This window comes from Brienomyrus brachyistius, chromosome 7 (genome assembly GCF_023856365.1).
Source record: "Brienomyrus brachyistius isolate T26 chromosome 7, BBRACH_0.4, whole genome shotgun sequence".
NCBI classification, from domain to species: domain Eukaryota; kingdom Metazoa; phylum Chordata; class Actinopteri; order Osteoglossiformes; family Mormyridae; genus Brienomyrus; species Brienomyrus brachyistius.
In genome coordinates this window covers 24,841,912-24,867,267 of record NC_064539.1, presented here as the reverse complement: position 1 = coordinate 24,867,267, position 25,356 = coordinate 24,841,912, and the positions used below count along the sequence as shown (strand labels likewise).

At 42.3% G+C, this 25,356-nt stretch overlaps 1 protein-coding gene across 10 annotated transcripts in view; it reads right to left on the bottom strand.

The window, feature by feature from the left end:
- cita (citron rho-interacting serine/threonine kinase a) overlaps window positions 1–25,326 on the bottom strand; it is a 50,463-nt gene extending 25,137 nt beyond the window's left edge. For 9 of the 10 annotated variants that reach the window (XM_049019239.1, XM_049019242.1, XM_049019246.1 and 6 more), the window contains exons 1-13: window positions 25,192–25,326; window positions 24,827–24,947; window positions 24,317–24,458; window positions 23,858–24,033; window positions 21,845–21,946; window positions 17,331–17,473; window positions 16,614–16,707; window positions 16,239–16,445; window positions 15,880–16,033; window positions 12,610–12,796; window positions 2,486–2,591; window positions 1,013–1,156; window positions 397–516 (exon numbers count right to left, since the gene is read on the bottom strand). In XM_049019239.1, the coding sequence (XP_048875196.1) occupies window positions 397–516; window positions 1,013–1,156; window positions 2,486–2,591; window positions 12,610–12,796; window positions 15,880–16,033; window positions 16,239–16,445; window positions 16,614–16,707; window positions 17,331–17,473; window positions 21,845–21,946; window positions 23,858–24,033; window positions 24,317–24,458; window positions 24,827–24,922 (1,671 nt within the window). In that variant the 5' untranslated portion in view covers window positions 24,923–24,947; window positions 25,192–25,326. Of the gene's footprint in view, window positions 1–396; window positions 517–1,012; window positions 1,157–2,485; window positions 2,592–12,609; window positions 12,797–15,879; window positions 16,034–16,238; window positions 16,446–16,613; window positions 16,708–17,330; window positions 17,474–21,844; window positions 21,947–23,857; window positions 24,034–24,316; window positions 24,459–24,826 lie in introns of all 10 variants that reach the window. The other variant, XM_049019240.1, reaches the window with a different exon arrangement.
- Window positions 25,327–25,356: the final 30 nt, after the last annotated feature.

Here is a 25,356-nt window from a genome sequence, read left to right as displayed (position 1 = left end):
CAACACCCACAGCTGTTTATGGCCGGGATTGACGCTAAACAAGTTCAGCGCATGAAGCCTTCGTCATTGCATGATGGGCATGCGAATGCAAAGGAGCTGCCCGGCCACAAAGCTTAGATGGGGGGCGGGGGGGACGACAGTAATTGTGTTTGGCAAAGACTGCAGAAGCTGATTTGACAGTTAGTCTTCTCACAGCTTGAGGGCATTCGGGATGAAGGCAGGGGACAGTGGACTGGGGCAGGTATCAACCTTCATTCATAACACGTAACAGGGTTATGGGTTAAGGATGAGTCAACCTTCACCGTACGACCCACTGAGGTAGATCTGTAAGCCCAGAATGAGGGGGGGGGCTCTGGAGAGTGCAGGCTCTCAGACTGAAGTAGTACAGCAGCCTACCTGCTCCTTGATCTCCTGCAGTTTGTTGCTCTGCTCCCGGATGTCATGGAGCAGCTGAAGGGCCTTATCGTCCTCCTGGGAGACCTCCACACGAGCCTGCTCCAGACTGCGCTTCAGGCTCTGAAACATGCGCAGAAGCACGCAGACGTGCGCAGATGCATGCAGACACATAAGTGCCACAGTGCCCATCGCTGCCACAGCTCCACCAAAACTGCCTGCTTCCAACACGTGTCACACAGGCTCATGAAACTCAATCCTACAGCTTAAAACTCTAATAATTATGCACTGCATGATTTAACATGTAGAGCAGCCAGTTTTATTCTGAAATATATTCCAGCAATTCATAGTTCAAACATGCAGAGAAGATTCCGATTCCGCAAATGATAAAAATCTAACATAATAAAGAGAATAAATTAGGAATAAAGTGAAAATTTAGGTATAAAGTGCCTTCACTTCTTTTTTCCGGTCTAAACATCCCCACCCAGAGAGAACATTTCATTAGGCGTAAGGCAGACATCTCAACTAAATTCCTCTGGCATGCAGGGTATCCCGGCCACTGTCTGCCTGCGGCGGCTGGGCCTGAACGGGGGGGTGGGGGCAGTGCCGGAGAGCTCACACTGCATTCTGTGATGTAGGTGGCCAGGTCCTGCTCCAGAATGCTCCTCTGCGTCTCCGACGCCTTCAGCTCCACATCCTTCTGCTGTAACACGGACTCCAGGTCTGACATTTTACGCTGGAATCGAGAGATTTCTTGTTCCATCTGACAAAATAAACACATTATTATTATTACATAAATTAATAAGCAGGAATTTCAGAGAGTGATCTAGACAAAAATACTGTAGTTCTCCTGTCTGCATGATCTACCCCTGAAAGTCTTTATGATCATTGTTCAAAGAGTAGGGCTGCAACGACTCTAGTAGTATGGGGACATTTTTGATTCCCAATAAATTACTCCAATACCAGAAAAAGAGCAGTTTATGAGACCAAACTGAAATGAGTTTGTCGGCTCTGCTATACTGAACTCAGAAGTCACTGGAAACACATCCAGTGTGCTACCTCATTTGAGCCTATATCATTTGAGCATGTGTACGACTGGACCGAGGCAGAAACTTTGCAAGTGCATTTCTGCATGGTACGTAACGTGCTTGTGCCTGGAAATTCAAACCAGGCAAAAACCAACCATGATTGTAGGTGTATTTACTGTTACAGATATGGACCCATACTCAGCAACAGAGAACGTAATACTTAGTTCATTATGATTGTTCTGATGCAATGTTATTTTTGCACTGTTATTTATTTTACATTTTATTTTTAGTGTACAAATGAGCATCTCTTAGATTTTGTCATTCAGACATATCAACACTGTTTTGCATTTGGTTTGCAAGTGTCCCTAATTGTGTTTGCAGCTTTAATAATAAACCGTGTCAGAACAAATTCTGATTCCCTGCTGTATTGAAATTGCATTGTAGCATGAACGCAAAACCAAGGCGTGTTTTGTGGACTGGCACACCCCTAGATTCTGTCCAATTTCTAACATTTTTATTGTAAGTGTAAATACTTCTTTTGTATTTTTTTTTTAAAAAAGCATTTGCAGTTTCCTTCAAACCATGTGTTTTTGCTAAACTAATCGAGCAGTAGGTCACCTGATCACATGATATTAATCAATTGTCAAAACAATCACTTTTTGCATCCCTACCAGGGAGCAGACATACTACCCATTTCAAGTGTGATCACTGATCAGTGTTTATGCACTATTTCCTGTGTACTCTAAGTGTTACTCCTGATTTGCTTCACAGGAAAACACCCTACGGGATGCACTGGGAGGGAGCCAGCCAAATAAAACAGTCTCTAAATCAAATACACTTTGCTGATTATTCCAGTCAGGGCTCACAAATGTCCCCACGACCCTGACAAGGACAAGCCATTGGAAGCTGAATAGATGGACACTTTTTTGTATGTTCTTCAGTGTGTGACGTGAACCAACAGATATCATACTAAGTCCATAATTACACGGCAGTAAGATAAAATGGCGTGATGATCTTCATACAGACTGACCTCCCCCCCTCTCTGTAGACATGGGCACAAATACCTTGTGACATTTGTCTTGGGTTTCTTGTAATTCCTTGCTTTTAACCTGCAGCTTTTTTTCCATTGAGTTGGTCTTTGCCGGTGAGTTGAGGCCGGCAGCCGGCAGCCTGTAACCACGGGAGCAAAAGAAAGAGGAGAGGAGGGCAAGATCAACAAACCTGTGAATGGCCACACACACAGAATGCACAGTGGATGGCTTCGGGAATTAGAACCAATCATGAAAAATATCCAGGCAGCGGGAGACAGATATAGATATATATATATATAAAAAGCAAAGCACGTCCTCTCAGCCAGACATGCATCACAACACCTGAAATGCATGTAGCTGAAAGGGAGGAAAGAGGACATAAGGGCCCAGTTGATAAAAGCAGACCCCCCTTTTCACCCCACCCACTACCCCAGAGAACCGTGCAGTGGCCCCTTAATCCATCAGCCGGAAGAAGCAGTCTCAGGGTAGCACTGTGCAGGGCATGCAGGGGACCAGCAGTGAAGATGCTTTTGCTATAACACTGATGCTGATTGTGGATAACAGACTGTGAGATAAATACCACTGAGAAAAAGCAAACATTACAACTTTTTCCCAGGAAATTTAAACAATGTGTCAAATTGAATAGCTAGCAATAGGACGATAGAGGGCATTCATGTATTAGGAAGACCGCAAAACTGAAGCCTTCCCCTATAGGCTGAGGTACATTTAATGCTAACCTCGAAAAGAGAGGAAGAACATAAGTGACAGGAGCATTCTTCTGCAAATGTAGGCGAAGAGGGTCAATTCATAAACCAGAATAATAGTCCAAATTAGTTTACTCAAAGTTGTTTTCTTCCTACAATAATTTAGCCATGCCAATGTTAAAACTCATATGTGATCCCCAAATCTGCCCTCTTAGCAATGATTAAATATTTATGTCTGTCTCACTGGTACATGAAATTAATTGAATTCCACTGAAGAAACGCTGCGAGTTTCTGAAAATTAAACTCAGGGGAATCAGAAAAAATGCCATTAATGAGGCCCTCTGACAGCTGATTAGGCTGGACAAAATGTCTGATGCATCAATCCAAGCCCTAGACTCATCTTTTATTAATCTCCGATGAGCTTATGCAGTCTTTAACATTTTAGACGTCCCAAATCGGACGGCAGGCGTACATGGTCCTGGAGAGGGTGATGCCACTGCCTATGCTGCCAGCATGACCGCTTCCTCAAAACATGAGAGGATGAGCGTCGGGGCACCTACACATTATTTATAACACTGCCATGATGAGGCATTTAAAAGTTCCCAATGTGACCATTAATAACACATATATAATTTGCATACCTACATAAACATATACAAGCAAACAAACATACATACATATATGACATACTGACATTGAACATCGGTCTGATACCAACTTAAATAGCGGGATTGGGCATCGTGACAATGGGGCCGTTTTTTGGCACCAATCTACTCGCTTCAGTTCTATGTTATCGTACAGTTACATCCACATGTGCCTACTGCCTCATGCCTCAGTAGAGTTTTGGTAGACCTGCGCATTTTGCAAGAAGGAGCGTTAACTTAAGTCAGCAGTTTGGAGGTATTTCACACTTGAAGTTGCTATGCCAACAAGTAACGTGGCATTTCGATGGTATTTTAAAAAGCAAGGCTATTCCGGTATTTTGAAATACCCGAAGATAGTTTTGCTAAAAGGAAATATCACGGTATGCTGTTTCCGTTATACTGCCCGAGCGTAAACAGTAATTCTAGTAATAAATTTGTCTTCATGAAAATAATGTCAAGTACAAGTGTGCAAGTCAAATGTGTGGTGACTGTGGTATATGCAAGTTAATGCACTCCAAGCCATGCGTTATACATCACAATGATTCTTAGGTAAAAGGGTATATATTGATATTACTCTGGGATTAATTTGTACCTGATTGAATCACAATGACCAATATTTTCCTCCAAGTTCCTCTAAATCTGGCTAAGCAGTCAGACACCTGCACAGATCGCATGGAAGCAGTGTGACAGGAACTGGCGCAGATCTGGGGGTGACTCAAAAGCGCCAGTGTGGTGATGTACTTGTCGAAAATGTTGAATTTGGCAGGCTATTTTTATTTGGATAAATTATTTATTCACAACCAAATAAGCATTATATTTAAGGTTTTGTTCCTCTGTATAGATGTTCAAGCTCAAGACAGAGAATTCTGATATGTAAGACTGAATTGGAAAAAAAAGAATGTTTGACTGGGGACAGAAGTCTCCAAAATATTTATTATACCAAGAGAAGGAGAGCATGTCTGCGCACACAAGTTTGCTTACAGTTCGAGTTTGTCTGTGGAAGTGAAACTCTTGAAAAAGGGTTTGTGTTTGGTTAGCATCCGACTGTCAGGATTTAAACTAGATCATGTTTAAACATGTTTGTGCAAGGTGTTTGGATGACCTTAATGTCTTCCACACAGTGAGGCTTATTAATTAAACACTGGTATTGGACTGGTACTCCGTATCGGCCCTTACCCTAAGCCAATGTAGCATTATCAGGACTGATAAAGTTGGATCAGTGCATGCCTAATACATATATACATACACACAGAATAGTGCTGGGCGGTATACCGGTTCATACCGAAAAACGTTTTTTATTATTGTTATAACATTATTTTTTTAACTTGGCCGGCGCACACCTTAACGTTAGCCGTTTATCTATAAGTAGCTAGCTAACAAACACATTAGCCGTGTGGTATCATTAAGGTAGCGGATAGCCGTAATGGCTAACAATAAAACATAGTTAATGTGAGAACAATGCAAAAACGTAAAACAAAAATGTGTCCTGTAAAATCCCGTAAAATGTGGTAAACCCGCAGTCATACCGTCGTATACCGTGAGACCGATATAACTTTGAAAAATACCGTCATATAAATTTTTGGTCATACCAGCCAGCTCTAGCATGCACACACACACACACACACACACACACACACACAATAAGAGGAGGCGCTAAACTCTCCTCCTTGTGTAACAAGTGAGAGCACTAGGTGCCTCTGACATTACGGAAATGGGCGGAGCCACCTGCAGGCTACTGCTTGTTCACGTTTCCTTCTCTCATTTTGTGAGACACCCAAACCTACAAAACAGCAATGAGCGGCGCCTCCTTCTGTTCCCTATTTACTTTATAAGGCCCACGCATCCTGAATTATAATATACAGCCAGTCCCCAGGTTATGAACGAGATCTGTTCCTTAGCTGCTTAATGACCATTTGAGAAAAAAAATATAACAACTAAAACTGAAGAGGACTCTCCCTCTATGTAACCCCCTTACTGGTTCAGACCCTGAAAATAGCTCGGCTTCTAAAACGTGTTCCTAGCATTTGACCCATCAGGTCCGATCCTACTGGTGTACTAACATGTAATTAATGGAGCCCTGTCACCTTTATCCTGGTACGAATAAGCCGTACTTTTATGTTAATCAATACTCCTACACGTTCATACGTTATGCTTCACCATCGGCACTGCTGATTCTCGCAGTTATTCATCAGACTCTTCATTAGCTGAATCAGGTGTACTGCGGTGACGAATGGCTGAGGGTCGCCCAGGAAAGGCTTGACAGGCACAGCCCTCCGGCAGGCTACTATGAAGCCGATTACAGCAAAGCCAGGGCATCTGCGCTCCCTGGCCGACATCACCTCAGTCACCTACACCGCAGCCAATGAAGCGGGAGATCTAAGACACAGTTGTCCAATCCGGTCCTCGGGGACCCACATCTGGTCCACATTTTTGTTCTCTCCGAGCTCCCTGCCAGACAGTCCACTGTCTTGGACTGTCTGTGGGTTATATCCACTGTATTGGACTGTCTGTGGGTTATATCCACTGTATTGGACTGTCTGTGGGTTATATCCACTGTATTGGACTGTCTGTGGGTTATATCCACTGTCTTGGACTGTCTGTGGGTTATATCCACTGTCTTGGACTGTCTGTGGGTTATATCCACTGTCTTGGACTGTCTGTGGGTTATATCCACTGTATTGGACTGTCTGTGGGTTATATCCATTGTACTGGACTGTCTGTGGGTTATATCCACTGTATTGGACTGTCTGTGGGTTATATCCACTGTATTGGACTGTCTGTGGGTTATATCCACTGTATTGGACTGTCTGTAGGTCCCCAAGGACCAGATAGGAAAACACTGCTCTAAGAGGCTGGGAAAGGTAGTGTATCCTCATGTGATAAATGTCTGCATGAGGAAGAGAGCCTTTATGAGCCAGACGCTCCAGTACTACTATCATTGCTTCAAAACAGCCATTATATTCTTTTTGCCCAACGCATAATCATCCATAAGAATGATATCAATAGCACAGACTGGTCACATAGCTCCTCAGAGCTCTACCTTTACCACCCCAGGACTAAACGGCAAATAAGGCTTAAAAATTACAATGAAAATAGAGCAGAAAAGCATTGCTCAGAAAAAGTTGTAGGAAAGCAGCTCTCCCATTTAAACACAAAGGTACTCCTCATGTACATAATTACCATTCATAATGCCATTAAACGCTTACATGTGGTTCAGCTCCAGCAAACATCATCCATGGAGCTGAACCAAAGAGAGAGAGAGAGAAGCTTAATGCTCTTAACAGTTTAACCTGTGCACTAGTAAAAACCAACAAAATCTCAAGAATTAAAACTGATAATGAAAACTGGCCCAAAAAAAAAACACAAACCAAATAAAAACTGATCTTGGTCATGGTTTATATATGCTATTATTATAACAGCAGCTTTGCTAAAAGTAACTCGTTTTGGACCTCCAAGGCGCCCACTCAGAAGCGGTAAATGCATGTTGATGCCGCAGGCAGAAATGCTTGGAGTTTATTTACATAACCTATGACACTCAACTTCCATAAACCATAAACAAAGATTACTGTGCTATATTATATTTGACCCTAAGAGCATCTACCCAATGTCTTTCGGGCGATCTAAAAATACAATTAGAGATGAACACTGTGATTACCTTCTAAATACAAATTTACACCGTTTTGTACATGCCTTCAAAATGGTTTTAAACTGCTACAATGTTTGATGAATGACATTAGATAAATGACGTTACTGTATAACGCTTCCGGGATAGGCTCCGGACCCCCCGCGACCCAGTAGGATAAGCGGTTTGGAAAATGGATGCATGGATGGATATTAAGAAAGAGATAACGACTAACTGAACTAAGTGTCTCTCACGGTACTACCAATAAGAATCCAGATCCCAAAAAGAAAAGTCTGTAATGAATAGCCTCCCCCTCCCCATCCTCATGGCAGATAGCACCCCGCTCTGAAACACGGCTGCAGCCCGTGGGCTGGGAAGCGCAAAGCGATGAGCTATTTCCAGAGCAGCTGAAAAACGGAAAAACGGAAGACAATTCAAAGAGTGGGTGATGGTGACAGTTCTTGTGATGCATGATAAGAATGGGAAGAGCTGAGTAACACTGTTCATTAAGTCTTACGTAAAGTTCTGTATGGTTTTCAGCGGAAGAAAATCTACTTCTGCCTAAAAATTGATGCTACGGTTTATGTTGCCCAATTCCGCTTCCTACAAGACAGACTTATGCTGTTCAGTTCTACGTCCTGTACACCATACCAAGCATCATTTGATATCGTTCCATAAATTTCAATTAAACAGATATCCATCTCATTAAAACGAGATTTTAAAAGACTGCCAACAACCACTTGATAAGAGGAATAATTAAAGCAAGTCTTCACATTCCCACATTCATTATATTTTAAAAATTTAAGTAATTAATTTCGTCTAATTTAATTTTATCTACATTATTCCTCATCAATGAGATGGTTTCCACTAAACAGCCAATTCCAACAGTAGAATAACTAAATATAAACATTAAAAAAAAGAGTCACAGATAGGGGATTAGAAGGTCACTCACCCAAGAAAGCCCACCTGGAGCCAAGAAAACCAGACTGAATGGTTAAAAATGTCAAGTATATGCCAATGATATTATACACATATCATTATCATACCTTTGACGCAAGTCAGTGGAACCACTTTAATAAAACATGCAGCGGTAAATAGTAAAATACACTGTGCCTTAACAAACCCTGATAATCAGTTAGAGAAGCTAAACATCTTGCCCAAAATAAATTATATTCATCGATCCCTTTGTTTTAGGCTGACTCATGCATTCTACTGTTTTCCTTTCTGGCTGCAAAATTGGACAAGCAGCTTCTGTCCATGTTGAAAAATAGCTCATATCTCATGAACATCATGACCAGATACTGAGCAAGTCTTCTCAGATTCTGTGAAAATTGTGCATATCAAAACAAACAAAGCAAATATATTAACTAAACTAATGTCTATTTGTAACAGAAGATTTACAAAAGTGCCAAACTTAAATGTCAATTGTCTCAGTTCCTCAGTAGCTATTAGTGAAGCTAACAAGCGCAGCCTGAGGAACCTCAAAGAAATTCAATGTTTGTCTTTTCCAAACTATTTTCAGTAAAGCCACAAGCACCATAAGGCACAGGCTCAGGCATGATAACCAGACAGTTATTCTCAATCTGCATGTACAAAGCCGGATCACAGAGCCACAGCTAAACAAACGTTAGTGGCAACATGGTAAGCTACACAGCTGTCATTAAGGCCTATCAAGGCAGCACCAGAACAAGGAAAGACTTAGAAAACCCAGTTTTACCATTAAAACTGGATTTCATCGGAATGAATCACGTTCCCATTTCTGCTACCCAGCCATACCCATGCAGATGGAAGCCACATTCACCCTACAGCCATACTTAACTCCTGATGCAAGCCAAAGATAAAATGGCTAACAGCGAGAGTTAAAATTACAGGGATATTTCAAGTTTCTAGTCCTCCTTTTACAACTTGTAATACCTATTATATAAAGCATAAAATGTGCTGTACGAAGGAGCAACGAGGCAGAAAGAACATCAGGCCGTCCAGCAGCATCTTAACAATGTACAGACGCAAAACAGGAACCTGCAGCACCTGTGCAGGGCAGTCACTGGAATGTGCCACTGGCACGCCGGACTGCTCTGTGCTGCAGGGCAGTCACTGGAATGTGCCACTGGCACGCCGGACTGCTCTGTCACAGAGGCAGCGATCAAAGACAAATGGGACCCCCAGAGAAAGAGGCTTCCTACCTCAGCATCAGAAACGTACTGCTGCAGCAGAACTTGATTCAAGTTTTTATATTAAATCATTTTTAACATTATCAAATGGGACAGTTGAATAAACATTCACACATTTTTTATTGTAAGACTAACAGGTCAAGCAACTGAGTAAGCAACTGAGCAAAATGAAGTACATAACTCAACAGGAATATGAACAGATGGATAGTTTTTACGTGTATACACACTCCTCTCTGACACACACCAATTACAAATATAATAAGCATCCATCTGCTGGTCACACTCCTGGTTCTTCCTTATGCAGTCCATCTATTTCAGGCTGAGTTTGTCCCAGAGACACAACGTCGGAGCTCTGTCTCCACCAACAACGCTCTACTCCAGCCCTCAGAAAACCTCACTGGCCAGTAGTGGGGGAACCAATCATTTTTGGCCACAGAACATCACCTGACCACTGTCCCCCCTTCGATATCTGCACACAGCCTGAATCGCACACTAGAAGCACTGCCTCGGTCAGTTTTAACATTTTAATTATTAGAATCCAACAGCACTGTAACACTGAAACGGATATACTTTGCAAAAGCCTTTTGCAAGCTTGCAGAATTGAACAGCCCCTGGGCTTTGAGCAGAAATAATATCCTCAGAAAATTGAGTTTAGTCAGAACCACAACAAGCTTCATTCACTTAGCTTCTTAGGTAGTGTTTGTTAGACAGCACATTACAGTTAATTACAAAATAACTAAAATATCCCATAAAACCTTCCTCTCTCATTTCAGTGGGCAGATACAGAAGGGCAATACCCACACAGTGTTAGGTATCATCAGTTTATGTTACGTTAACATCATAAACAAACGCTGGAGCAATGAATTTGTGTCCTGGGGAGACTCCAGAATGGCTGGTCCAATAAAGGTTCCAGCTGTGTTACCAACAGTGCTGCAGCCCTGTGCCGGAGGGTGGGGGGGCAGCAGGCAGAAAGCTGGCCTATTTACTTCAGGATAAGCTCCGTTCTGCAATGCTTCATTGCAATTTTGAACAGGAAACCGGGGGAAAAAGAATGAACAGCATATTCGGGGTTTGATAATGAGCCTCCAGATAAGCGAGCCTCCCCCACTGTGGGGTGATGTCGATGTATGACTAAGGGGGGGGGGGGGTTGGCTGTGAGCTGAGACCTGTTGGCAGTGACGTTTTTTTTTACATCACAGCTCTGCTATCACTGTGGGGGGGATTTCATCTGAATGAACCAAAGGAAGAAACAGCCAGGCATTTGAGAGCCGTGGGCACCGGAATGCTCCTCACGACACGCTAAGCTCTGGCCTGGCAGGTTCTCCCTGGAAACGACAAGGATGCAGCACCATCACCCGTCTATCACGGCTCTCTCTTATGCTGCCTGTCCTCACCTACATCTTTCATTTTTATAGGCTAGAACTCATGTGTTCGTTTGCCTTTGCACAGTTCTACACAGGAAGTAAACACATAAACAGATGAATATGTGCTTTACGCGCTCTCACACGCATGCATTCGCGCACACACAGGCGCAACCAGTATAATGAGATGCTTAAAATTCAGCCTCATGCTTGGACTTTTTACCCAAAATGGTGAAGCCATGAGGACTGGTGGACCAGTGTACCGTGCTACTGACAAACACTTCATTTTCGGTGCAGAGATGTCAGGGTTGAGGCAGAGAGAAGATTTAATCGAAACCCCCCCCCCCCCCTCCAAACCACACTCCAGGCCCAACCCCCACTGGCACACTACACACAGGCTGGCCCCAGGAAGCATCAGAACCTGGGATTAAGTGCCTGACACTCACACACCCCCTATCATCCCTCATTCAAAGAAGTGTAATCGCACAACACCTCTTTCCTGCTCCCTGATAACACAAGAGCTCAGACTGACAGTCATTCACTTCCATATGGAGCCTAATACCCCTAATATTGTGATGCCCCCTATGAAATCAGAGCTATTTCACTGATTAAAATAAACCGTTTTAATTAACGAATAACTATATCACTGGTAACACTTCTCACTATGACTAGCGCAAATGGGGATTTTAAAATCACCACACACCGACCATATTGGCTTGTGTGGAGTGAAGTGTTACTTCCAACTGCAGCAATAACGCATATTTAGGCACACACACGTTGACAAGCTGGTGATCTCAGACTGGCTCCAGTCCTCAGCACAAATGCAACACAAGGGGGAAATAAAAGAGGAAATAAAAGAAATGCTCAGGAGAAGCAGTCAGATTTGTTTACCAGCTGTGTGCAGTGAAGCCGGGGATTCCTCCAGTTTTCACCTGAGCTTAATGAGACGAGAGAGGCGACGAAGGCAGTGGGAACCGAGGGGGTGAGGGGGAGACACATGCCGGTTTCCATGGTAATACATTCTTTCCCACAATCTGGGATCATCCTCTCCTTCAACTAATCTGCAGACGATCTTGCTTCATATTTATCACGTACACAATTCATTCCACTCCATTCCAAATCTCCATTAAGAACCATAAGGCAAGGGACTGGCAAGCATGCTAAGAAGCCCCCCCCAAATCTCTGTGAAGCTGCGTGCAGTGACTAGTTGAATACATGCAGGGAGGGGGGGGGGGACAAGGGGAGCTCTGGCTCTGCTCTGCTGCTGAGATACGCACATTCATAAATGAGGCAGGCGTTTCGCAAACTGCTCGTCTGGTTCCATTCATACAACATTCACCCATTCATCTCTACATATTCAAATCACAGCCTCCTGTAAGTTCATGTAATGCCCAGGATGAATAAAAGAAAACTGGAACAACAGTCCACCAAAACAACAGCTAAACACTATTCAACAGGATGGGGAAGCACGTTCTTATCAGGGCTAATCAATTAGATGCAAATCGTGCTCACGCTGCACCTTACCCTCTCCTGCAAGCATCTCCTTGTATCTAGGAGACATACAGCTAAAGCAGCAGCTGTCCCCATCTGTCCTGTCCCCTACTGTCCAGGTCACCTCATCCCTGCCCAAACCTGGAGACCCTGACGATACTTACTCGGACCTGGCCAGCGCTGCCAGGGACCGGCTGAAAAACCAGCCTAGAAAGGGCAGGTCGCTGCCCTGGAAGCCGGCTTGCTGGGGGCCACGCAGAGCAGGCGCTGGCCGGGAACTGGGCTTCTCGGGCTCCTCAAAATTGGAGGTGTCATCTTCTGCGCGGAGTGTGGGGACAAAGGGAGGGACGGCTGGTGGAGGGAACAGAGAGGGAGACAGAACGGGAGAGACCCACAGTTAATGACAGGGGAGGGAGGGAGAGAGAGAGAGAGAGAGAGAGAGACTAGGGAAAGAAGGATGGTGAGGGTAAGAGGAGAGAACACGCAATGAGATTGTAGTGCAGTATCCCACACAAACTGAAGCGCTTCTCTCTCTCTCTCCCCCTCTCTCTCTCCTCCCCTCTCTCTCTCCCAACACTGCCGCAGCCCCAGCTAATCACAGGCGCACATGCAGCCTGACTCACCGGCGGAGCTGAGCGCGCTCCCAGCGCACTGCACAGGCACGCCTCAGCCCTAGGAGGCTCCACGCCCAATCACACTTCCCGCCACTAACTTGGAGCACGTCATTCATCACTGCATCGTGCTCCCCATGCGTATAGCCCCCCCTCCCCCCCACAAGACACACCTATTTTATGAAATCAGAATTCACCAGAATCATTTAACTTGGAGGTGATTGGACCTGGCATTTCTTCAGGCACTGTAATTAAATCCTGCAATTAAATGTGGCAATTAGAAAGCAGAATGGCAGTGCAAATAAGCCTGTGAAAATGTCTAGGCGTTTTAGGAAGGGAAAGAAGATACACGGTTATGACAATGAATCTAGAAGCGCGCTTGCGTGTGCGTGCATGCGCACACACACACACACACACACACACACACACACACACACACACACACACACACACACACACACACACGAGAGAACACACAGGCAGACGCAGCTTGCCTGTTGATCAGCATGGCTGTGCTGAGGACTCTTACTGTGATGTTTAGAGCCCCTACGCTTAGCACCAGAGGTTTTATTCCAACAGTACTATTTGAAGCAGCCTTTCCAGTAATGCACTCCAGAAACTGCTTAAGCTAAAAAAACTATTAAAGAGATTTAAATTTGTAGGTAAAATTACAATTACAATTAAATCATTTCTGTTCATCTCAAGACTATTTCCTGAATATCCAACCGACATTATTTTACACAGGTGTCTGAAACGAGAAAACCAGACCATTTTCCAAAGCATTTTCCTATCTTACAAATAAAGGTCCAAATAAAGGCATTAGAGCCAGCTAAACCAATCTGATAGCGCGTCTAGAATAACACTGTAAATTTGATCATCTGCTGTTCTTAGACATTTAACAACCAATATACAAATCGACAGACTGACGTGCAGATGGGTGCACTGGCCCAGTAAAGCCCCCTCGTGTGAAGACACCACCATCTGGCCCCACCTCCGTTCATTAGGACTGTCTTCTCATTGGTTTATTTAACCATCTATTTACATATAACAAGCCGTAATCCAATCAGGAATGCACTGGTAAGAAACCTTTTCCAGAATAAGCTGAAAGCTGTGGTATATTCTGTACCCAAAGTAAGATGTACACCAGTCATCAAAAACATCTCAATTAACATGCAGATATTAATAGAAACACAAACTTAGCAAAACACGAGAATACAAATTACATTTACCTTATAATTAAACGTCAAAAATGGTTTACATTGAAGAATCCGGTTAGATAATTCAATAATTTGGTGTGTGGTTCAACAGTTCACTGTGCTTGTGATCAGAAGGTTGCAGGTTCAAATCCCTGCATCAGCAGATTGATTTTTAATGCTGGTCTTTGAGCACCCTGCTTAACCTCGGTCGATCCTGGGACTGCCTGACCTTGGTATTTCCAAAACATACATTATTTTAGGATGAAAGTGCCCATTAAATAAATAAAATTAAAAAATGATGTGGCTTACCTAAGACAAGTTCATTATAATGAACAATCACACATTGTACTAATCTATGAGGGTGAATACTGCAACATCCCATATCTTCTGTAGAACCTACATATGTACAGAGCTTATGACTCATCCAGGCCACCAAAAGAAAAAAAAAAACACCAGCAACCTCATCTCTGTCTGTATCACAGGATACTTGGTGCTTAAGTCACCTGGGAGTGATTTACATCTCTTATCACTTCATTTAAACAGTATCCCAAACTTCTGGATCAAACTCTGCTGATTTTCCTTGGATGGTTCTATCCTAAGAAAGATGCCTTACGCTGATATGACTGCACCGTTGCAAATCACAGATAAAGCAGAAAGCATTTATGAAGAGGCTTTAAGAATTCTGCTCACAGCTGAGTGAAAAACCTGAGCACTTTGCCGGCTTTTCGGTAATCTTATTACTTGTATCTGTAAAACCCGAGTTGCCAAATGCAGTGGAAAAGCCCCACGACAGTAGCCAACAGGTCACCTGGAAGCAATACTTAGCCATTCTACAAAAAATCGAATCCTTCCTCAAACCAAGACTGACAATTAAAAAGAGTATAATTCCTCTTGCGTGCACACAGCGTGAATTACTCAGTCAGTGGGGAGAATCGCAAGCATATGTAGTGAAAGCTTATTTTTGACAATTTGTTTGAAATCCAGTCAATCTGTGTATCTATGTTACGGCAAACAATTAAAATGCAAGGATGCCAGTGAGAATGGAGAGACAGAAAACCACCCTTTGCATCACTCATGTATTATGACACATTATAGATTTTTAAGTCACAATGCCAAATGTTAGAAAATGCATGACAAGGGACTGAAAACAAACAGACCGACTGCAAAAGAGAAGGATGAGAGAAAGGAGACTGACGACATAAAATTAGAGTTTGTCAAAGCTGAGCCACGGCAACAACCATCTGCTTCCCTGTAAAACTCGCTTATTCTGCATCTAACACTCATAACACAATTACTACCACTTGCCTCGGTGTAAACTTGACTAAGACAGGCCATAACACAACACAGCATAGCAAAGAATAGCCAGATTATAAACTCCTCTCAGTTCATAACAAAACAAATGACTGAGTTGTACTAATGGAAACATGCACCCATCCATAAGCATGTAGAACAGGAAATCAAGCAGACAGGCTACATCAAAATAAAAATCTATTTCTATGACATATGCCTACAAAATGACCAGCCAGGCTATTAAAACAGATATAGTCCTAATAAGCAAATGTAAGCATAAACAGCCATAAAACTGATCCAGTGCCAACATATCAAAGTAAATGGAAACATGACCCACCTTGTCTTAGGTTGCTCCAGTCCACAGCAGAGAAGAAGGGGTGGCAGAGTAAATCCTCGAACCCGAGTCGTTCCCGCACACCACAGAGCAGACTCTGCACCAAGTCCACAAATGGGCCGCTTGCTTTGGAATCTTGAGGGAACTTCAGGTAGCGCTGGTGGAGGTGGGTCAGTTGTCACATGATCTCTATTGTCATCATTCTCAAAGATCCCAAGGGTGCTAAGCATGGAACTACCTTCACAACAAAGGCTCCATCACTGATGCCACCAAGCAAACTATCTATAGTCTCAAAGCTACCGTCTCATACAGATGACCAGCTTTTTGGAAAGTGAAAATCTTCCTACTTCTGTCACTCCTACCTGGAAATTCATGATGTTGTTGATGGTCTTGGTGGAAGTTCCTTCCGCAAAGGGTGACTTCATGTAGATCATTTCATAGGCAATGACCCCTAAGGACCACCAGTCGCACTCCACCCCATATGAAACCGGCACCCCCCCATTCAGTGCTGTCAGAACCTCAGGTGCCAGGAAGTCCTGAGTTCCCACGGGCAACCGAGAGGCAGAAACCTGTCAAATGGTTCAGTATGGTCAATTGCGCCATTCATTGCATCAATGCTTCGACTTCATTAAAATAAGAGCCACCCCCCACCCAAAAGAAAAATAGCGGGAAAGAAATCAAACCTACAGTCTTATAAACGTTTACACCCCCTGGCACTAACTGGCCCATGTTATTACCGTTTTATTGACCGTGAGTCTGGCTGCAGATCCAAAGTCTGCCAACTTGATGTGTCCAGTTCTGTCAATCAGAACATTCTCTGGCTTTACATCCCTGCCAGGGGAGTTGAGAATGCGGAAGACAGAGAAAGATAGATCAATATTAACTTCTTGCAGAAGCACAAAACCACTGTTGGGATATTACTAGATAGAAAACAAAGGAAAGCTTTAAATGTGTCGTCCAACAGTTAACAAGCATTTTAGCATGTCCAATCCATCACAACCACTGTAGAAAATGAAAACTCACAGCGCTGAGACAGAGGAGGTCAAACAAGCAGATTTCACTCGCATCTTATTAAGCTGTTTTCAAGGTTTACTTGGAACCCATGTTGTTGTATAGAGATTCCCTGAGAAATCTTGTTAGAGACTGCAACAGCAGAATACTAATCAAGGTGACGCTGTAAGCCTGCTGTGCATGTGGGAGGGGGCTCCTCACTAAAAACCCCCACACTGTCCACATTTCTGCCAGAGAGTACACATTTTTGCTCCATGCCAGACAGTACACATTTTTGCTCCTTGCCAGACAGTACACATTTCTGCTCCCTGCCAGACAGTACACATTTTTGCAAAATCGCAGACTACTGTCTGGGGGTCCCTGAAAACCGGCTTGAGAAACACTGATTTATTTTGACCTTTGAAGCTGTACTTTAAACAGCAGGAGACCCCCGGAACACTGACCTGTGGACGTAACCCAGCTGATGGACAGTGTGAATGGCCTGCACAAGCTCCGACAGGTAGAATTGTGCCATGGGCTCGTCAAACTGGTCCTCGTATCTGTTCATCAGTCCCATCAGATCCCCGCCAGGCAGGTACTCCATCACCTGCACAAATGCATACGGGTGACCAAACTGTGCAGCATGTGTCCACATGGGGCGCCATTACAACCACCACTCACATCACGGTGATGTCATACCTCAGCTGATCAGACCTCTTCTGTACATGAAATATTTTACTAATGCCAAAGTGCAGGTTTATAGTAGTATCTATTTAGACATTTTGTAATTAACAGATTGTAATAAACTAACAATAAATAGTAAACAATAATAGTAAAACAGTAACAGTAAAAGTGCAAAGAATGTTAGGGAAAATATTGAAAAGAATTCCATAGTAAGGGAACAGAAATAAATAAAACTGCACTGTGGTTTTACAACGAATGAATAAATGTGCTGTGAATGTGAAATGTGTGTGTGTGTGTGTGTGTGTGTATATATATATATATATATGTATATATGTATACATCATATGACTTTATGTGATCGAATTGCATTTCAATATCGTTTATATAATTTTGGCTTGCGGTCATTCGATTTTCTAAGATCCTTCAGCAAGCTCCAAAAATATTCCCATGTAATTGTTCATGGCCAACGCACAAATAACCAAAACCGTAAATATCAAAACTGTAACTCTGGAGGGGCGACTGCAATGCGATTTCGGATATGATCAGTCTAGATATGAATAAACAACAACCTCATATATAGCAAAGGCAAAAATCAATACAACAGCTGAAAATTCACAGATTAACCATACAATTTAAGGAAGCATACAGTTATTAAATCAACTTCCTTAAACAGTAAAAATGAATTTTTATAGGCCGAATAAAACATTTAAATATTATGGACACTGGTCACTTAGCATGTACCAATGGGCACTTAGCATTAGGGGTGGGCAATTAATCAAAACCGACATTCAGAACCTCTAATCGATTACTTCTTTTAAAAAATAAATAAATAAAATCTGTTAATACGTATTTAAAAACTATTAACACTTTCCCCAGTGAGTGTTCATGCGCTGTCCCCTTAAAAACATACTACCGTGTGTTTTCATGTGACTCTGCCCCATCCAGTCTGCGACATGGAAGCAGCACGGAAAGAAGAATGTCATGGCTTTAGTGAAAATGACACCGAGCAAAAAGCGGTCAAATATAAACACTGCAAAAAACGTTTCAGTTACCAAAGGTAATACCACCAATTGGTTTCAACGCTAGCAGTATTTAAAATGCTGTGGAAACCGCATATAGTGATCGTGGTTATAGTGGTCAACCACTTACATGGACCAAAAAGCTTGGGATATCACCGTTCCTGTAGAAATAGTGTTTAAATAATTAGCTTATAGTAATCAAGTAGTCTTCTTATAGTGTTCATTTTAGGTCTTTTTATTCATAACATATGGAAAATTAAAACTATTCCTTTTTTTTTTTTTTACTTTACTTTACTTCGATCATCCTCCTTTGCCTCGCAGTGACCCGTCTGCTTCTGGCTAGCGACCTGAGGCTAATGCTGCGTGCACAGAAATCATGACGGGAAAAAGAAAATAATTTTCTCTCCATTATGAATATAGATTCATCAAGGCTTATGATAAACTGCCAAAATCAAGCCAACGAGACGCAGTAGCCAAACTACAATAAGCCATCATTTATGTACAGTACTGTATGGTATTATAGCGTATTTGATTTATAGACAGTTCACTAATTTAATTTGTGCAGTACTATAATTTGAAAACCGTTTAAAATAGCTGCACGGTATTTTTAAATTGTCAAAAAAAAGTAAATAGCAACGCTGTTCGCTTAATTACCTTATATTCATGTAATAAATTTACAAATGTCAGTTAGTAATCTGTATCCGCCTGAGACAAAGGGGGGAAATCGGTTATCATCTGTTTATAGTGATCAATTTCACCCAGACAGATGTGACCGATATATACAGTTTACCTTGTTTGCAAGAAATGCAAACTATTTAGTTTTTTTTACATTAACATGTAACCTTTTTCATAAGACGTTTTCATTTCAAGCGATTTGTGTTTTTATTTCACTTATTCAGAACATTCAATGAATAATCATAAATGGTTATTCTGTGTGTTTCTTTCAACTATTTTAAAATCATTAGAAAAAATATCCCAGTTTTAACAGTTGAGCATATTTACAGTACAAACTAGAGCCCTGCACTGGGACTAGGATCCCGCGCGACCAGAGGGACCCTACGGATATCTCGCGGGAGCGGGCGATTTTAAGGTTGCCACGGGCGGCTAAAAATAGACAGCGGGTCCCAAGATTTTTGGCAGGATGGAGAAGGTAACTGATGTAATTTATTTTGTGTTATATATTCGTGTTTGTTCTGAGCCATTGTATTAAGTTGTGATGTTCAGCTAGTTTTAATGTATTTCTTTGAAATAGGGTTCAGGGTTCTTTTCTGTTTTTAAGCTGCTTTTGTTTGTTTATAATGCGATATTTAAACATTTGTTGTTTAGATTTGGTTATTGTTTTATTGTTTTTTTTATAACTGTGCAGATATTTGCACATCTGATTAGTTTTTGGGCTCCGTTTTACATTTATTTGCGATTCAAAGTAGTGAGATTTTTGTTGAATTTGTTTTATTCAGTACTTGTTCTACTGGAATAAAACATTGAATGCATATAAACTTATTTAATCGTACAGCATATACGTTAATGGGTCTGTGGGTGCAGGCGGGATTGGACAGAAATATTGCGGGAGCGGGCGGGAGTGACAGAGGCAAACTGCGGGAGCGGACGTAATGGTCAGAAATTCAGCGGAAGCGGGATTTAAAAAACAGTCCCGCGCAGGGCTCTAATACAAACCTTGTCAATTAAATATGAGGGCAATTTAAAAAAACTGTTCATTAATCGTAATCGTGGTAAAATTTTCAGCTAATCGTGATATCGATTTGAGGTCATATCGCCCAGTCCTACTTGGCCCAGTTTGGTCCACACATCTATAAGGATTAATTGCAGCAGAATTCCTAAGTGTAACTAAGTGTAAATCACACACACATCCGTATATTAGCTACAAATATGGTCAGCATGCAACACTCTATATTGTGCATGCATGCACACATTTGTCTGTGTGAGCATCAACTGCAGACAGTATCAAAATAATACACACCCACTCATCAACCACAGTGTAACTTCAGATAAGACCCGTTTGAGTTACATTATGGATACTGAAGGGAGGACTGAGGCAGACCCACATATATACAGAACATGCTGGTGACGTCTCCTAGCAACAAGGTACTGTCAGTCCTCTGAGCCAAACACTCAGGCAGAAACTGATTCTGTACATTTCCGCCATTGGATGTGGAGGGGGATGGGCCCCGATTAAATGCTTCACGATAGTGATGCACAGTCTAATGCTGTTTTGTTTTTAGGTTTTTCTCAAACAGAAAGGAATCACTGGGTATGAGATTCCAAAATGAAATCACACACACGTCACATGAACAGAAGTGCGAATAGATAATCCACCAATCATCAATCAACAACAATAAGCAGTAATGAACAAAAATGAAAAGAATTTAGACATAAATAACAAGCAGTGGACACAAGCAACAGCGTTTTACATGGGCTGCTAAGGGCTGTAGCACATTCAGATATCCTGTGCCCTGAAGCACCACGTCCCTTGCAGGCACCAGTCCCAGCAGGGAGCAAACCCCATATTATGGAATACTGATCATGGCCCAGAGGAGTAATGGGGCAATAAACAGATTGGATGGCATCCAATTACAGCTGAACATATTCAAGAGTGGCTTCCTTTCCTGACTCATAGTTGTGCTGTGCTGGCAGTGACGATGGCTGCAGCCGCAGTGCCCTGCATATCAGAAGGACAGGCTCTGCCAACAGCAGTCTTTCAGTATATAACAACAATATGGCCATGCCCTTCACATCACTGTTGAACATAATGCTCTAATCTGGGTAAACTGCACAAGTTATTCATAAGAAAAGGAAAAGGGAGACGCCTAGCCCCATTAAGAAGAGAATATAATATTATATAGCTTATATAAAACAGATAAGAGCTCTGTGAATAGATCAGTGGTCAAGTAATCCTCCTGATCCCAGAGGAACAGCCAGTCTGGTACATCTGCAAAAGCCAATCCAATAGGGGTCAAATCTGTGTCTGAGGAAGTTGTGTAACATAAACATTACTCCTCAGCAGAATCAATCTGTACGTTCACCACACGAAAGGCTCCAAAGCACATGCAATACAACATTACAATGAGCACTAGCATCTCCAGCAGGTAACATCCATTCATTAGTCAGGTCACATCTGGGGGGGGGGGGGGTTTGCAGCCCCTCAAAGCAGGCAAGAAAATCCAAAAAATATTAGAGAACATTAGACACCATGCCAATATAGCCAGAATACCACACAGCACCTTGACCCAATTTCAAGGTACAGCACGGACACTCACCAGGTAGAGCCTGTCCTTGTCCTGGAAGGCGTGTTGCAGCCGTGGGATCCAAGGGCTGGAGCTCAAAGCAAGTAAAGTCCGTTCCTCCTCAAAACAGGCCACCTGCAGGGAGCCGGGCAGTTAGCTGCAGAGAAGCGTGATTGGCCACTGCCTGCTAGCACAAGCATATTGTGAACTATCCCGACTTCACAATAACAGAGAAAAGAGAAAAGTAAAAAAAAAAAGGTAGAAATGCAAATCACATATGATTTACTGCCTCAATATTACTCACAATGCAAGAGCTAATCACTGCAAAATAGCCATTATTAAGTTAACATGTCCTGGAAAACCTACATACATTACATTTTGTTAAGGAGCCAAACAAAACGAAATGCAGCCAAACGTGGCAGAAACACAGAATGGCTACCATTTCTCTAGTTCTTATAGGATTACAAGTAAACTTTAAAATTTCTACCTTATTAGCTTTTAACTGAAAATGGTTTTACTGAATATTATGTGTGGCAGTTCTCAAATACAGAGTGTCTCCGATTTACGACAGGGTTCCATACCAACAGTCAGGTTGCATGCCAAAGCGGACAGATATTGGAATAAGACAATCACATTGACTTTTAGGAGTGCGAACGGGACTGGGATATATGGGATGGTGGCCCTGCCATGTAGTACAGTACTTTTATATAGCGTGCAGTGTGCACTAGGTAGGATAGCACTGCTGCCTGTACAGCTACCCTAAATTTATTTTATATACCTTTATTTCTTTTTTTTAACTTTGGTTGTATGTAGGGCTGCACAATACTGAAAATTTTCAAATACTGCAATGTAATTTTTTTTATTAAGACAAATATTGAGATATTTACAAAGCAAAAAGTTTCAAAATGAATTATTCACAAACCCATCTACAAGCAATTTAAACAACAAGGGTGAAATGATTGTCTCAGACAGCGCATGCAAAAGCAGCTGCAGTAAATTTTAAACTGATTTTTAACATATACTAGATCACCTTGAAAATGAATAATCATAAGGGCAGAGGGAGCGGCATGGTGGTGCAGTGGTTAGCACTGTTGCCTCACACCTCTGGGACCCAGGTTTGAGTCTCCGCCTGGGTCACACATGTGCGGAATTTGCATGTTCTCCCCATGTCGTCTTGGGGTGTGCATGTGTGAGTGAATGGTGTGTGAGTGTCCCCTGCGATGGGCTGACCCCCCCCCCCCCCATCTTGTGCCCATTGCTTCCAGGATAGGCTCTGGACCCCCTGCAACCCAGTAGGATAAGCGGTTGGGAAAATGGATGGATAATTTGTTTCCTATCACGGAGTAAAAATGTTTTAGTGAAATATAGACCCACTGTGCTCTGGCAACTAGCATTTTGGCATCGTAATTGCAAAGTGACATAAACACACCAATGCACAAGTACAAATGCTCGCAACAGCATAGACCACTTGCGTAGGCTACAGTGTAAGCTCTAAGTAGGCTCAATGCTGAAGTATAAATCAACCCAGCTGACTACTGTGGTCCTTGTGATGTGAGAATTGCATTTGCATAGCATGCACCGTCATATTAATATCACATATCGCCCAACCCTAACTGTGATTACTGGTTGGCTGTGCTTGCAGAGCCTGCATGTCACTCATTAGTGCATCCAAAAACCTTTAAATCAAAGTAAATTATATAAGACTGATTTTCTTGTAAATTAGTCATGGGAAATGACTGCAATGAATCCAAGTTTTCCTTTTGTATCAAGCAGTAAAAAAGTAGCATGACGTGTCTGATTTAATTTGCCTTATTTCACATTGCACATCCCGCGGGGTGATTATTGCACACGTGCACATCGCAATGACGATGCTGAAACAATATATCCTGTAGCCCTGTCATTGCACAAATCAGCTTAATCGCATATGTTGTAAGTCGGGAGTAGTCTGCAAGTGAAGAATTATAATGAAATGTCTTGCAATGTTTTAATCATCCATTGATTAGCCCAGACAGCGCTACTGTAACAATCCACACAGCTGCTGCTCACGTTTTCCATCGAACGCAGGCAGGCCTTCTCCATAACCTTCATGGCGTATATGTCCCCCGTGGCTCTCTCCCTCACCACACGCACCTCAGCAAACTGGCCCCGCCCCACAACACCGCACAGATCAAAGTCCTGCGGCCCTGGTTGCAGCTCCCTCAGCTCCGCCACTACATTAGTGTCTGTCCACCAGGCAGGTGAAAACAAAGAAAATCCAATTATCACAAATGAACAGCATGTAAAGGCAGGATGGATGACTGATTTCATGCATTTCCTTTCCCATTTGCCAAGATGAGTGATGCTTCAGTATGAATTTAATTCATTTGCAGTGAAAGACAATCTGAACGATACAACTCAGATCAACGGAATACATCTTAAGCATTAAAAATTCACAAAATAAGGCAACGTCAACATGGCAGATTTAAAGGTCCCACTCATCTCACACTAAAAGAGAGGGTACTTTACATTTGTTGACAAACTTGGCAACGTGCTTGATCTTCATGAGCTCTGGGGAGCTGCACTCCTCATACAGCAGGAGCAGGGCATCAAGAAGCCCTTCGCGTGTCATACTGCTGTCTGTCTGCTGACTCTGCAAGCTGCCTTTACCCTGGTATGGAGGATGTGGAGAAAAAACCCAAAACACTCCAGAGTTGCACGGTTAACAGTACTCAAATGTCAGCATCCTCATTGACTTCATTAAGTGTTTATTATTATTAGGAGGGGGGGGGGATATTCATAAATCTTCTTAAAATGTAAACAGATATACGGTATTTTTGGTATGCTCTTTTTTATGTCGAATTTGGATTTAAAACGTTTTCATTTCCCAATTTTACTACCTAAAATAAGACACCAACACGATAACTGAGACCCTAGCACTGTTTCCGTCCCAAAAGCTCCCCGTAGCCCTTTTCCTGAGTATAACATTACAGTGCACTATATATGTCAGTCTAGAAGTAAACAAAACTATACGTTTACCTGTAAAAGATGATTGAGGCGGGTGCAGCGGCTAGTAATCGGATCCATAGCGACCAGACTGGTATTGCTATTCGCCCCATATTTGAATTTCAGCATTGTTCCGCAGTGATCTTAAAGTAACCTAAAGGAGAGAGATAAGCTCAGACTGACTAGCCAGCTAGCTACTTATTAAACGACGTTAAATAAAACTCCTTTGGATAAATCACTGATGTTGGAAAAGCATCGCAAAACATATTTTAAAATGTACAGACAGCAAATATAACTAGTTAGTTCTATAGCTAGTTAGCTCGCTTACAGCAACCTTGCTTAATAAACTATGCAAAAATCAAAACCAATTTGATAATAGATTATATCTTCATATTCACCTAAGGACCTTATATCAAATTATAACTCGGTTTGCTTTCATCTAACCGAACAAAACTGGAAAACAATGCCCAAACGCGTATTCAAAGCATCTCTTTACAACCAGCCGCAACGTTCCTCACTGAAAACATTCAAATTTTGCGCGTTTTGCTTGACAGTTCCTCTAG